At 41.4% G+C, this 15,029-nt stretch overlaps 2 protein-coding genes across 8 annotated transcripts in view; one reads left to right on the top strand and one right to left on the bottom strand.

Annotated features, from left to right (window-relative positions):
- Positions 1 to 8,633: 8,633 nt before the first annotated feature.
- Positions 8,634 to 10,049, bottom strand: LOC148775156 (uncharacterized). The gene is made up of 2 exons (XM_088845458.1): positions 9,607 to 10,049; positions 8,634 to 9,135 (listed from the first exon to the last, which is right to left on the bottom strand). The coding sequence occupies exons 1-2, from the start codon at positions 10,047 to 10,049 to the stop codon at positions 8,898 to 8,900; spliced, it is 681 nt and encodes a 226-aa protein (XP_088701584.1). The 3' UTR covers positions 8,634 to 8,897.
- The window catches only part of SUCO (SUN domain containing ossification factor), a 92,941-nt gene continuing 87,744 nt past the window's right edge, over positions 9,833 to 15,029 (top strand). For 5 of the 7 annotated variants that reach the window (XM_055419625.2, XM_055419626.2, XM_055419624.2 and 2 more), the window contains exon 1: positions 10,002 to 10,208. In XM_055419625.2, coding sequence (XP_055275600.2) covers positions 10,147 to 10,208 — 62 coding nt within the window. In that variant the 5' untranslated portion in view covers positions 10,002 to 10,146. Of the gene's footprint in view, positions 10,209 to 15,029 lie in introns of all 7 variants that reach the window. The other 2 variants (XM_055419628.2, XM_055419627.2) reach the window with 2 other exon arrangements.

The following is a 15,029-nucleotide window of genomic DNA, read 5'->3' as shown; positions in this document are numbered from 1 at the left end:
AAGAATCTTTGGTTGGAAATAACCTTCCTTTAGTATTTTGAACATGCTGCTCCACTGCCTTTCAGCTTTCCATGTAAATGTAGACAAGTCTGAAACTAGTATTAATTCCTGATTCTTTGTGCATGGTCTATTTTTCTCTCCTGTCTCTAAAACTTTTGTGATCTTCTCTTTGCCTCCATTGTTCTCAAATTTCACAGTGGGGCACCTTAGTGTTGGCCATTTTTATCCAGTATGCTGGTCACTTTGACTAGGGAACTTTCAAAACAGAAACTCTGAACTCTAGGAAAATGTCTTGAAAATTGTTTATTACCTCATCTATGTCTTCTCTCTTCCTCTATTACAGATATAGGTCTGGACTTCCAGGATGAGTCCTTTATCTTTTTGTCTACTCTCTAGGTGATTTCTGCAACTTTATCTTCCAATTTTTTTCTGTCAAGTTTTTTTATTTCATAGCTTTACTTCCTAAGAGTTCTTGGAAGATGTTGACAGGTTCCTTTTTTTTAGTATCCTGCTCCTATTTTATGGTGGCAATATCTGGTAATGTTAGAATTTCTTTCGTTTAAGATTTCTTCTCACTTCAGTCTCATTTCTTCTCACTTAGAGTTAACAGCTGCTCCTATTTGTTCTCTCTCTTTGAATCTTTGAAAGGAAGGTGCCGTCACTATGACATTTCACTCTTCAATATTTCAGCATATGTCTCCTTAATGTGAGGACATTTCCTACATAATGGCATTATCATATCTAAGAAAAAATAATTTGTTAATTAATGACCAGCCCTTATTCAAGTTTTTCCAACTGATTGTCACAAAAAATACTCTTCTTCTTTTTTTTTTTTTTTGCATGATACTTTTGCTTTAAACTATGCTCAGTTCAGTTAAGTTGCTCAGTTGTGTCTGACTCTGTGACCCCATGTACTGCAGCACACCAAGCTTCCCTGTCCATCACCAACTTCTGGAGCTTGCTAAAACTATGCTGCTGCTGCTGCTGCTAAGTCAGTTCAGTCGTGTCCGACTCTGTGTGACCCCATAGACGGAAGCCCACCAGGCTCCCCCATCCCTGGGATTCTCCAGGCAAGAACACTGGAGTGGGTTGCCATTTCCTTCTCCAATGTGTGAAAGTGAAAAGTGAAAGTGAAGTCGCTCAGTCGTGTCCGACCCTTATCAACCCCAAGGACTGCAGCCTACCAGGCTCCTCCATCCATGGGATTTTCCAGGCAAGAGTACTGGAGTGGCTGGCTTTACTTTTATCTTCCCCTGATAATAAATCTATAGTTTTTTTTTTTTTTCTTTTTTTGCTGGTGGGAGGGGAAGGACACTCATCTAGCCTTGTAGAGTGGTGGAAGGTCTCTATTTTTAAATTTGCAACCCCTTTCTACTACCACACTACCAAACACGCATACCGTTAACCTTCCTTCCCGTGGTACTTTGTGTATTGTTTCCTGAATGGGCTTTCTGGGGATTCTGTGTCACAAATCGAATCAGTTTTTGCCATTTCCTGTTGCTAAACTAGGGTTCAGTTTTTTCATGTCTGCTATGTTGAAGATTATTATTTATTGTTCAAACCAGAACATATTTGAAAGTAAAAGTTCCCACTATTATTAATTATGCCAGGACCATCAATAAGGGTAAACCAGAATTGTCCTTGGAAGGTCACATTAGGAAGTTGTTTCCTTGCCAATATAATTTTCAGCTTTAAAGTTTTGCTCTTTTGATTCTCTCACCTGACCTCTCCATCCTTGTGACTTTATGTACAAAGAACAAATAAAACTTTCCTGTTGTTTTATGGAGTTTTGTGAGTAAAGGTAATTGTGTGTGTTCAACTGTATTATTTTTACCCAACTTAATGATCTTGAACTCACTGTGATCACTTTGTCCTTGGCATCACTTTTTGGTACTTAAATGTTCTTGAATGTCTTGTTTCTTGTTCTTGAAGGCTATCAAAGGGGATAGCATCTCTAATACTTAGTCTTTAAAGTTATCATATGACCTAACGTGAATTATTTTATGTAGATATTCAACAAATACCTGTTTTATTTTTTGTTTAGAACTCACTATCACTGATTATGTCAAACACAGAGTACCAAATAAATGTCAGGCAAACCAAAATCATGAGGTATGTGGTATAAATTGTTAAGGTAGTTTTTTATTAAATTATAGAGCTTACTGTTCTCTATACCTGAAATAGGTTCTCCTCACACCTCTATTCAAATACTACTCATCTTTCAAGGCTCACCTTAAATCTACTACATTTTCAGGTCTTCTCTGATAATTTCCTTGAAAGAAAAATAATTTCTTTTTCCTCTAAAATCTTGTGACACATATGATTTGTATTGTTTGTTGCATTTATTCCATGTCTTATGTGTCTTATTTTCCCTAGTGCAATGGCTTTCACTTGATTTTTACTGCAGCCCACATTAAGACATACGTTTTACATTGCAACTCAATATGCATATATATAAATAACAGAACACACACAAATATATACATGTGCATATATATATGACATTTATATCACTGAAACAGGAGTAACTGAGATAATATTACCCCTTACTGAGACACTGATATTTTATAAATTATTACCTTTTGCTTTTTAAAAAGTTCTACTGATGTCCCTGAAAATTGAGTACTTGACTCTCTAATGAGTTGTGACTCACAATTTAAAAAATAATGTCCTACTGCAGGGATTCTTGACTTAGAATCCAAATATATATTCATGGTCCATGAACTTGGACAAAAAATAATTATGTCTTTACTTTAACTAAACTTTTACTGAAATTTAGAATTCTTATTATGAATGGAGGTAACTAATCTCAGAAATTTGTCACTAATAGAAGTCTACATATTGTAGGTATCTTAAAATACATTTAAAACTCATCATTCTTTTGATTATTGAAAATCATCACTAGCAATGGTGGTTTAGTCACTAAGTCATGTCCAACTCTTGCGACCCCATGGACGGTAGCCAGCCAGGTTCCTCTGTCCATGGGAGTTTTCAGGCAAGAATACTGGAATGGGTTGCCATTTACTTTTCCAAGGGATCTTCCTAATCCAAGGATAGAACCTACACCTCCTGCCCCTCCTTCTTGGCAGGTAGATTCAATTACTAATCACAAATTTGCTTTGAAATAGTTGCACAACTGTATTTCAGTTTAATTGGTTTCCCTTGTAATCTATTATTTTATTTTATTCCCTTACAAATACTCTGAGGGCTTCCCTGGTGATTCAGACGGTGAAGAATCTGCCCGAAAACACTCTGAGAAGGGACTCATGTGTATCCTGAGCCTGCTAAAAGGGTGCAGTCTGGAAGAAGATTAAGAAACTATAAGAACACTGAGTTTCCTGGAGACAAATAATCTTCTGCAGCACCTTTCATATAAAAAAAGCTCAATAAATATTTGTTGAACACATTGTTTCTCCAGATTACTCAAGGATAATTTAAACCCAGATAAGTTTAGTCACATACACGTCAAACAGTGTTATGCTAAAAAGCTAATTTCGCTATTTGTAATGGAAAAGATAGTTGGCTAGCATCTCTAGTCACTAAAACTTAGGGGTTTGCTATTCCTAGGAATTGAAAATTTTCAGCAGATTGTAATTTGGTATGATTAGACAAATGAAATATAACTAAGTAAAAAATCATTTTTTGGGCTCCTGTAATAAAAAATAAAACATTCTGTTTTGCATACATAACACAGGACCTCTTTGCATAAGGAATTGATACACTTCTTGGGGAGACAGACATTACAAGAACTGAGAACACAGGGGTTTCAGAACTTGGCAAGCAGCATGGTCTGTGAGAAGGTTGAGTCCTGAAAGGAAACAGTGGAGGATATGTCTTATACTGTCAGCTGAGTTGGATCCTGGGAAGCTTTAAAAGTAGGACTTTATTCAACAAATATTTAAGTGCTATTGGAGATTTTCTTTCCTCTTTTTTGGCATCAAAGAAAGGATGTGATGGGCTAAGATGTTTGTGTTTGCACGAGCTCTTTCCTTTTCCTGGAATGCTCCTTCCCTGAATCCCTGGGTAGCTACAGATCTCTTTCCTCCTGGGGAGACCTGCCCTGACCCTTGCCCACCCAAGACATCCACTCATCAGCACCCTCCACACCCCTCAGTCTATGCATCTTCTTCCCGGCATCTGGCCCTCTATGGGAGGTTCCTCGCTGTCCTGAGGGCTGGCGCTCCAGGCCTTGGATGGTGCTTGGCCAGTGGCAGGTGGCCACATGGACAGTACCATCCCCTACATGGCTGCCAGCACTGCCACCCAGTCTTGAGGAAGCAGGTGCTGTGTTCCTCCCATAGGACGTGGGCAACATTAGGACCCATTACATCCTAGGTTCATATCTGAACTTTGATGCTTGGGTGACCTTGAGGAAGTTACTTAGCGTGCTCATGCCTCAGTTTCTTTATCTGTACAATGGGGACAAGGCTGGTACCTATCACATAGTGTCACAAGGATTAAATTAATTAATATGTGAAAACACTTAGCACAGCCCCAGCACATGGTAATGATACCATGCAGGGCCCTGTGGGGCTCCTGGGCACAAGGCTTTTCTGTGTCCCCCATTTCTTTGATTATAGGAAATAGCCTTCATTCAATCTCCATGAACTTCCCTGAGTTCCAATGGGCAGAGTCAAATAAGTAGTTGTTAATTACGGAAGGGAGACCAGGTAGAACAAACTGTTAAGAGCAGTGTTGGGCAAGGTCCTATTTCCCCATAAAAGGATACACACAACAATATCTTTGAGTTATTTTGTAGATACTGAAACCCCTTCTATGTGGGAGAAGCTAACAGTTAATGATGGTAGGCTGCCCACAAGCATGCAGACCCCAGACCAGTTGGACCTGAAGGTCGATGATGCTGACTCCTACTTAGCTCACCGCTAACACATCAGAGGATTGTCCACCAGCTGATTCTGCCCTCTTTGGACAATTGATATAAAACTTTTCACTCTTTTCCATATGTTAGGACCCACGGTTTTGAGGACATGAGCCCATTGTGGCCCCCTTAGCCTGGCAAAGCAATAAAGCTATCCTTTTCTACTTCATCCAAAAAAAAGGATGTGAAGGCAGTAATGTTTTAGGAAACTTCACCTGAGAGCATTATACAGGAGGTACTGGGGGACATGGACTTCCCTGGTGTCTCAGATAGTTAAGAATCTGCCTGCAATTCAGGAGACCTGGGCTCGATCCCTGGGTGGGGAAGATCTCCTGGTGAAGGGAATGGTAACCCACGCCAGTATTCTTGCCTGGAGAATCCCATGGACTGAGGAGACTGGTGGGCTACAGTCCATGGGGCTGCAAAGAGTTGGACACGACTAAACTACTAGCACCCCTGAAGGACATAGCAGTTAGAACTCTTAACACGTCATCATCAGTTGTTTCTCTCCCTTTTGGGAAATATATATTTGTAAATGCTTGCCAGATGCTTCCACCAGAACCTAAATACTACACTTTCTACACTTCTTCAATGCTACACTTCTAAAATCAAACTAATCTTCCCTACGAACCTGCAACTCCTGACTTTTCTATTCATGTCACGACCACACACCTTCTCAGAAATCCTCTTAGATTTCTCCCTCTCCATCACCCACTTCCTGAGTAATCCTTTCTCTGGCTGATTTCATTACTGCTGAATTCATGTATTTTCAAAGTAGACATTGAAAAGCCAATATACCCAGTTGAGAAACCATGTTATAGCGTGGTTAACCAGTGATAGAAGACTAAACTGGTGGTCATAAAGTGCAAAGATTTTAAGGGGAAATCTTTTGTTATTTGCAATATAAACAGAACTAAATAGACTGACATTGCACTTTGTGATTCTTCTGTTAAGAAACTGAGTTCTCAGGCTGTCCTACAGAAACAAGTTTTTCTTATCTCCCTCTGAATTCTACCTTTAGTTCCTCAAGTAGCTACATCATCAGCGCTTTAAGATAGATTTGGTAAAGTAGTTTAGGCTTTCCTCAGGCAAGCAAGCAAGTTTAGTTGGTCAGTCACATCTGATTCTTTGTGATCCTTTGGACTGTAGCCCCTCAGGCTCTTCTGTCCATGGCATTCTCCAGGCAAGAATACTGGAGTGGGTTGCCATTTCCTTCTCCAGGGGAATCTTCCTAATCCAGGGATCAAAACTGCGCCCCCTATGTTTCCTGTATTGCAGGCAGATCCTTTATTTGCTGAGCCATGGGGGAAGCTCTCCTCAATCAAGGAGTGGCTAAATAAAACAGGCATGTGCTATTCTATGCACATATCTATACACACTCAAAGAAACACTAGCAAATGGAGTGAAGACAAATAGTAATAAATCTTTATCTCTACTGTATCTATTTGTAGATAATATTTTTAAGTGCTGATCACCACATTCACCCTTCTTCCCGTCTGGTTTAGTCCCTTTCCTTGTCTCTATATTAGTCTTTTCTCAGTTCTCTGGGCTTTCACTGATTTTCAGGGAACTTTTGTTCTAACTAGTTTTACTCTGGAAGCATCTAATTTCATTGAGCCTCAGCTGTTCCTCTGTAATACACAGTGTCTCAGTATGTTATAATATTGAAAAGGGCAGATAAGTTTTCAACAAATTCAAAATATGTCGAAGCTTGCTCACCAAACACCACCAACTTGAACAAATATGTCTTCTATGGGGCTTTTAAAGTGTGATTTATATATGAGACAAAGTACAAAGAAGCTGGCCAGAGGGGTTGACTTCTTATCTGAGATCTGCTTGTTCTTTTTCACCATGAGCAAACAGAGTATCTGATTTTTATCTTGGCAGGGACTTAACCTGTCCAGCATTTCTATGTCTTTAACCTTTTAAGAACAGGAGAACTCCTGTTCACCATGTGTCTTGTCCTTGGTGACTTCCTAAATAATCCAAGGATCTGCAAGGCACATAAGTTATATGTGTGTAGTCAATGCTTTATAGATTTTATAGAATTGAATGATCCTGTTATAGGAGGGTTTCCCAAGCTGGGTCCTTTTGACTTTTCAGGTCAAATCATTTTTTGTTGTGTAAGGCTGTCTTCTGCATTGTAGGATGTAACATTCCTGGTCTCTGCCCATTAGATGTAGCACTTCTTCAGTTCTGATAACCAAAAACGTTTTTAGAAATTGCCAATTTACCCTCCAGGGAAACAATTGCTGCTGGTTGACAATCACTGTAGTACAGTTAAGAGGTGGTAGATGGTGGTTAGTTAGCTTGCACTAAGATTAAATACACATTTTTCTTGCCATTTTCTGGCATATGGTATATATTTGAGTATGAGGGCAGTTATCTATACTCAATTTATTTTATATGATACTTATTTTATCACATTTATTGTGTTCTAATAAAATTTCTTCCATTATTTCTTCTCATTATATTTAACAACCATGCCGAAAAACATCTACTAGTTTTTCAAAGGTCAACTCCATGAAACTCCTCACTATCTGCGGCCTTAAAACAAAGAAGAATTAATGCAAATAGAAGCTCAAGTGAACTTAATTTATGGGGAAATTAAATTTATGCAGAAGCAAGTTCTATTTTATGTAGTGATGATAGAATAAGTGTTATGTCCAGCCACTACTTGCAGAGAGGCTGGGGTCCAGACCTGGGAGTCAACTGTATAGCTGAGAACTGAAATTATGAAAAATCCTAGAGAAAAATGAAAAGCTAAAGGGACTGAAGATTAAACCTTAACATGAAGCTATGGACATAAAACTAGGAAAAAGAGAAAAGGATATTTATTGCTTGAAACAACAGTAGCCAATGATTCATTAATAATAAGGGAATGACAACCCTACCACAGTGGTCACTCTAAAGCTTCAACTGTAGGAAAAATGAAGAAAGAAAGGAAAGAAGGGAGGGAGAAAAGACGGAAGAAAAATTCTATCTACTAGTTGTATGTGGACTTGTGGGTTTGGAGTGAGAAGGACAGGATGCAAGAGAGGCAGCTGATAACTTGTCAGGCTTGAGATGAGTATATATTCTAACAGAACTTTGTTGGCTGTCATCTATGGAGAATCAGCTCAGGAGCACCTGCTCTTTGTTCTGAATAACCTAGTTCCTGGAGTGAAAGGAAAAGGGTGCCAACATGGTACCCTTTACCAACAAGGTAAAGAAGTAAAATAATCCCCATACTTCTTTTGTCCCTACCTTCCTTTAAATTTACATATTAATCATTTGATACTGCTCTTGGGCTAGTTAAGTGCTTGCCTACTGCAGTGAGAGAGATAAAGAGCCTTTATTGTCATATGCCAAAAGGGCCATGAACAGATCATTCTAGATTTTGCAAGAAAAATTAGTTTAGGATGAATTCCTCTAAAACCAAATCATGCTTTGTAGAATTTTTTAAAATATCCAGTTGACTATAACAAGAATTTTAGAATGAGTCAAAACATTCAGTTTCCTGGGAATACAATTAACAAACAATTCAACCTAGAAGGTTTACAAGAAAATTACATGGCTCAAAATTAGATGGACATTTTACGGAGTCTTTTTTCCTTCAATCACATAAGCAATAAGTGCCTCATACTTTAATAACACTTGCTTTGACCATTGGACAATCGAACAGTTGGAGTCTCCATTCTCCCATTTGTCTGGATGCTTTCTGGAGAAGGTAGTTCCGAGTTTCTGATAGCCAAGACAAAAAGGGAAACACCACTGAGTTATATTTCTTAACTTCCCTGGTAGTGTCAAGAGTCTGAAACAAATGTATCCACAGGGATAGAAGAAGGAACATGTTAGGCCAGAGGCCAGATGCCTCTTCCCCTATACAATCTACAAGAAGAGAGCTACGTTACGGGGCGCTTGGGAAGAAGAGTGGTTAAGAACTGCGGACTTTCAGGCAGACGGTCCCTAAACTAGCTTCTGAGAGATCTTTAGAAGCCACAGGGGCATAAAAATCTCGGGTGGGTACATTGCGCGTTTAAAAGATTGAGAAGCGGTCACTTTTTGGTCTCAGACGGTAACGAAAGACGTCTGAAGGCGACCAATTCCCCCGCTTTCGGTGAACCCCAGAACTTGAAACTCCCCCAGCAGGAGCCGCAGTTTTCCTTTCCGGCCCCACCACAGAGAACCCAAAGCACGAATCCAAAAGAATAGAGATGAATCGAGCCGATTCCAACAGAGGAATCCGGCCGGCTGCGAAATTCTCCGAGGCGGAAAAGATGAGACAGTCGTCCCACTCCAACCAATCAGATTAGAGGAAATCTTGGCACACACCCACCCCTTCCCGCCAGCCAATCAGCATCTAGTTCGATGGGCCCGGCCCACTGACACAGGGAAAACGCCTTTTAAATTTTATTAGTATAGCTCCCCCCACCCCCCCGTCATTCTAGGCCTTTCCACAAACTGTGGTCAAAAAAGGAAAACTGCATGTAACACTTCCAAAGCTGGTCAGTCTTACGGTGAGAAGCGAAACCACAGACCTCTTAAAACAGTGATACTAAGAGGGACAGGGACAGGGAAACGAGGGTTCTGGAGAGAAAACTACAACTTCCAAGGGCCTTTGCGCGGATACGCGCGCCCCGAGCAAGAGGGCGGACCAGCGTAGGAAGGAGGCTGAGGGTCAGGAGGCTGCTCTAGGACTTCCTGAAGTGGGCGGGACTTGAGGTGGGCGGGGCGGTGGCCTCCTCGGCTCTCCCGCTTTGTGTCCTTCGCCCTCGGCCTCAGCCGCCAGAGACGTCGGAGGGGGCGTGGCCCGCGCGGAGGCTGGTGGGGGTGCGAGCGCCGCGGGACGTGGGTGACGCGTCTCCTTCCAGCTCAGCGGTGTGTGAGGTGTCGCGGCTCCGCCGGCGATTGGCTGTTGAGAGGCGAGTGCGCAGCGGCCGTTGGTCGCCGGCAGCACGGAGCGAGAGCCGGGGCGGGCGGGGGGGATATGGGGCGGCAGCGGAGGTGGCGGCTGGAGAAGGCGGGCGCGGACGAGCCGGCGGCCGCGGCAGCAGCGGCGGTCCCCGGAGTCGTCCTGTGAAGCGCCCGGGTCGGCGCCGCCGTGGGCCCCTGGGAGAGGGCACCCAGCGCGCGAGCCGCTCAGGAGCCGGTCCTCCAGCGCTGCAGCCCTTCGGACTCTCGGTCCCATCCTCACTCTTCTGCTCCGGCTCCTCCATCTTGGCCTCGGCAGTGGCAGCTGCAGGGAGGATGTGCCGCCTTCTGGCAGGGGGAAGAAGGAGGAGAAGATGAAGAAGTACCGGCGGGCCTTGGCCCTGGTCTCCTGCCTCTCTCTGTGTTCCCTGGTCTGGTGAGTAGCCGCGACCACATGGGAGTTTCCCATGAGGGGAGACCGGGTAGGGAGCGTCCCAGGTCACACCCCCAAATTTTCCTGGCTTTTGGGGTGCGGGTCTCCGAGGCGCCTATGAAGCAACAAACACATTATTCCGTGACTTCCCGGTGGACTGGCCTGGCAGCACTCTGTATGGAGGTTTTCATGGTGCATTTTGGAATTTACAGAGTCTTAAGTGGCAGAGGAAGCGCCCGGGTGCCTTTGTACCCAGTTACCCTGGCCCTTGGCGATGGAGGGGTGTTTGGGTAGTGTTCAGATAGAGACTGGCTAAGTTGTTCGGGCTTAGTACCAGCCACTTGTTTTCTTGGTGTGCGAAGGGCAGAAAGCGTGTCGGATGTGGCGTGTTCCCGACAGGCGATTTTAAAAACGTGACTTGTGAAGGTGAGTAATGTACAGACAGTAGTTCTCCTGGCCCTTTTCTCTCCTGTTCTTTGCCTCGGATACTCTTGGGGTTGCTGTTCTTGGAAACTTTGGGGGGCGTTATGAAGCCCTTTTTCAAGGGGTAGATGATAAGAAGCTGTTAAGTAGAGTGTGTCTTAGGTGTAGTGTGCACAGGGGTTTCTGATAGTGTGCCTTGGATAATGTCCCTTAGTAATGGAAGGATAAGCCCTGCATTTTGAAGGCGGGAAGAGTGCTTTGTCTATAAGTTTATGTATGGAGTTTCTGTTAATCCCTGGCACATTTGGGTTTTTGGGTAGGAGCAGAGAAAGCTAGCTTATCAGTCAAAGGATCGTTATACCATTGCACTTGAAAAATCCCTTCTGTACTCCGAGGGGATTTCTTCAGAGCTGTGTGTTGTTTGCTGATTGAACAGATGCTTCTTCAGTCAGAGTGATTTGCTTTTACATTAAAATCTAGGTAAACTAAGTTTCTTGTTTAGCTTATTTCAACAAAACACCAACAGTTTTTTTTCATTAATGTGGGGTGTGTAACGGATTCCAAAGACACTGAAGTTGTACCAGAAAATTATAGATAAATAAGAAAACACTTGCCTGGCTGAAGAATTTTGAGTGATAGGTTGATAGACGTTTTAGAGAACAAGAAATTTGACCTTTTTGACATTTACTCTCAACCCTTTAGTAAGACCAGTGTTACCTCACCTTAATACTTATCAGCATCACGTTGGGTGCAAAAAGTGCTTGTAGGAAGTGAGTACACTCACCTCATTTTAAATTTAAATTTGTACGTGAGAGAGGGAAACCTTGTATTCATAACCACTTATTTCTATTGGCTGTTTAGTTGTAGGTTTTTGTCTTTCTCCCTGATCTTGCCCATCTTTAGACCATGTTATTATTCTTCATTACTTTCTGAAATGGTTTAGGGCAAAGAGGTTACACTTTTCATTGACATTTAAAACACACCAGGATCTCTGATTTTTTTCTTTTTTAAGTTGAAATATACCTGACATATAACATCGTGTAAATTTCAGTTGATTTGATATATTTACATGTTGTAATATGATTACCATTGTTGCAATAGTTAAGCACCTCTGTCATATTACATAGCCATTCCTTCTTGTGGTGGGAATAATTAAGATCCCTGGTGGCTCAGGCGGTAAAGTATCTGTCTGCAATGCAGGAGACCTGGGTTCGATCCCTGGGTTGGGAAGATCCACTGGAGAAGGAAATGGCAACCCATTCCAGTACTCTTGCCTGGAAAATCCCATGGACGGAGAAGCCTGGTAGGCTTCTCCGTCCATGGTTCACAAAGAGTCGGACACAACTGAGCAACTTAACTCACTTCACTCAGTCTCAGCAAGTTGATAATTATCATACAATAGTGTTGTTTATACTAACTATATGGCGGTCTTCAGGACTAACTTATCTACCGTTTGCAAGTTTCTACCCTTAAATGGAATCGAAAAAAAAATTAATTGGTTGGTGGCAGTGAAATCAAGCATTTCAGTGTAGTTTTAAAAATCATTTGTGGATTTAAATTAACTGTGCTTCTATTACTTTGTTTAATTTCTGGCTGTTTTTTGTTTAAGCTAATCTCAGTATGGTTTCTCAACTTGATTCATTAGAAATAGTGATGAGCTCATGCTTTGTTGTTGTTCATTCTCTCAGTTGTGTTCAATTCTTTGCGACCTCATGGACTGTCTCTTGGAATTTGCTCAGACTCATGTCCATTGAGTTGATGATGCCATGACCTGTTAGGGGAAAAGAAATCAGTTGGCCTATTGAAAATAATAGTCATAAAGTTCTGTAAAATTTGTTGATTTTCACAATGAAAAATGGATGTTGAGGATTTAAGTAATGTGAAATTTAAGAAGCTTTTAAGAAACAATTGGGTTAATTTGTTTTGAGATTTGTTTGCGCTGCCAAATTCAGAGAGATTTTAATTACTCTTTACTGAAGTGGTGGGAAGGCATTAAAGTAGAATATTAAGGCTTGAGAATTTTTTGGAAGGGTCACGATGAGATCAGGAAGAGGCGTGGTGTATGGTGTGATTGGTAAAGAGACTTTTCTTCCTTGGGAAATAGGAATAATGAAATTAAGTCACTGACTCACCTGGTGATTTGGTCCTTGCTACAGTGGCTCAGCTGGTAAAAAAGCTGCCCACAATGCAGAAAACCTGGGTTCGATTCCTGGGTTGGGAAGATCCCCTGGAGAAGGGAAAGGCTACCCACTCCAGTATCCTAGCCTGGAGAATTCCATGGACTGTATAGTCCCTGGGGTCACAAAGAGTCGGACACCGACTGAGTGACTTTCGCTTTCACTTCACAGTCTGGTCTGTTAGGTCATTTTTCTACATCTCTACATCTCCATTCTCCCTTAGCCTAATGGCATTGTAGGGTTCAGCAGGTTTTGCAGAAGAGTCATTTTTGTCTTTGTTATTCATAAAGTGTTCCAAGATTTTGTGATTCATTTCTTTTTTAAGTTGTATCATTTTGTAGATTTTTGAGTGCTATATGTTTATACTGCAACACTCTAGTTTCTAAATTTCCAGCCTCCTCATCCTACCAATATTACTGCATTTTGTAACCACCTTATTTATATTGTCACATATTTACAGATCTTGATATGTCTCCCCTCTCCTTTTGTCTTTCCAGCCTGGAGTCCTAACCTTAGCTTACTTTCACATAAGACCCATCCAATCTTTATTGTTCATTCTGGTTGCTATTTTTTTCCTTTTTTATACTTTTATGTGATTATCAAGTAGCACAGAGTATTTTAGGCATAAACGTACATAGCTAACAGCAAGAATAATTATGATAGCTGTTGTTTATTGTCAGCTACCTCTTTGTCAAACCTGTGGTGTGTACTTTGCACATTTTAGCACCTTTAATCTTCATAGCAACCCTATGTGTATTATTGATAAATTAACTTTACATTTTATAGTTAAGGAAGTAGAGAAGTAACTTGGCTAAGGCAAAGCAGCTGTTAAGTTCTGGAGCTTGGATTTGAACCTAGGCTGCCTGATCATAGGATCCTGATTGCTGTAATCCTTTGACTATGGGCCAGAAAGCCTTGTAGTTATGGCTCCATCACTTAGTAGATCTGTGTCCTTAGACATATTTTGTGGTGTCTTCGAATCTTATTTCTTACATCCTAAAAGTGGGAAAACTAATTCATTCACAGCCCACAGGGTTGTTAGGCTGATAATACAAGAGAGAATATATTTGGTAGATCTTTGTAACATGGTAAGGGTACATTATCTATATATTTCCCCATAAACTCATTCAACAAAGGTTTTTTGCATGCTCATTATGTACCAGATGATGTTACTGGCATTGAAAACCTGAAAATAGGGTGACCAGCTTATCCTGGTTTTAGCAGTAAAAGCCCCAAGTCCCAGGAATCCTCTGTGTTAGTTTCCTATTGCTGCTGTAACAAGTTACCAAAAATTTAGTGACTTAAAACAACATATATTTATTATCAGTTTTGTCAAAAGTCCAAAATAAGTCTTAACTGGGCTAAAGTCAAGGTGTCAGCAGGCCTGGTTCCTTGAGACTCTAAGGGGAAGAATCTGCTTCTTGACTTTTTCAGCTTCTTGGGTCTGCTTGCATTCTATTGATCGCCATTCAAAAAAGGAAAAAAAAAACAACAGCACTTGCCTTAAGTGGTAGATATTCAGATTTTTTTGTGTCCCCCTCTCATCAGAAATTAAAAGATGCTTACTCCTTGAAAGGAAATTGATGACCAACCTAGACAGCATATTAAAAAGCAGAGACTTTACTTTGTCAACAAAGGTCTGTCTAGTCAAGGCTATGGTTTTTCCAGTGGTCATTTATGGATGTGAGAGTTGGACTGTGAAGAAAGCTGATCACTGAAGAATTGACGCTTTTGAACTGTGGTGTTGGTGAAGACTCTTGAGAGTCCCTTGGACTGCAAGGAGATCCAACCAGTCCATCCTAAAGGAGATCCCAGGTGTTCATTGGAGGGACTGATGTTGAAGCTGAAACTCCAATACTTTGGCCACCTGATGCGAAGAACTGACTCATTGGAAAAGACCCTGATGCTGGGAAAGATTGAGGGCAGGAGGAGAAGGGGATGACAGAGGATGAGATGGTTAGATGGCATCACCGACTCAATGGACATGGGTTTGGGTGGACTCTGGGAGTTGGTGATGGACAGGGAGGCCTGGCGTGCTGTGGTTCATGGGGTCACAGAGTCGGACACGACTGAGCGACTGAACTGAATTCATCAGAAAAACATGGTGTATGTAGCTTTATTATGTACTTGTTTATAAGATTTATACATGTGCAAATACGGTATTAGTATATCTATGTACTAATAACAGTGTACGTAATAAGTGACACAAATTAGGTGATTAAGA

Source organism: Moschus berezovskii, chromosome 17 (assembly GCF_049115385.1).
Source record: "Moschus berezovskii isolate FMDL1 chromosome 17, NW_MosBer_1.0, whole genome shotgun sequence".
NCBI lineage: Eukaryota > Metazoa > Chordata > Mammalia > Artiodactyla > Moschidae > Moschus > Moschus berezovskii.
Note: the sequence above shows the minus strand (reverse complement) of the source record. Positions and strands in the feature narration are given on the sequence as shown.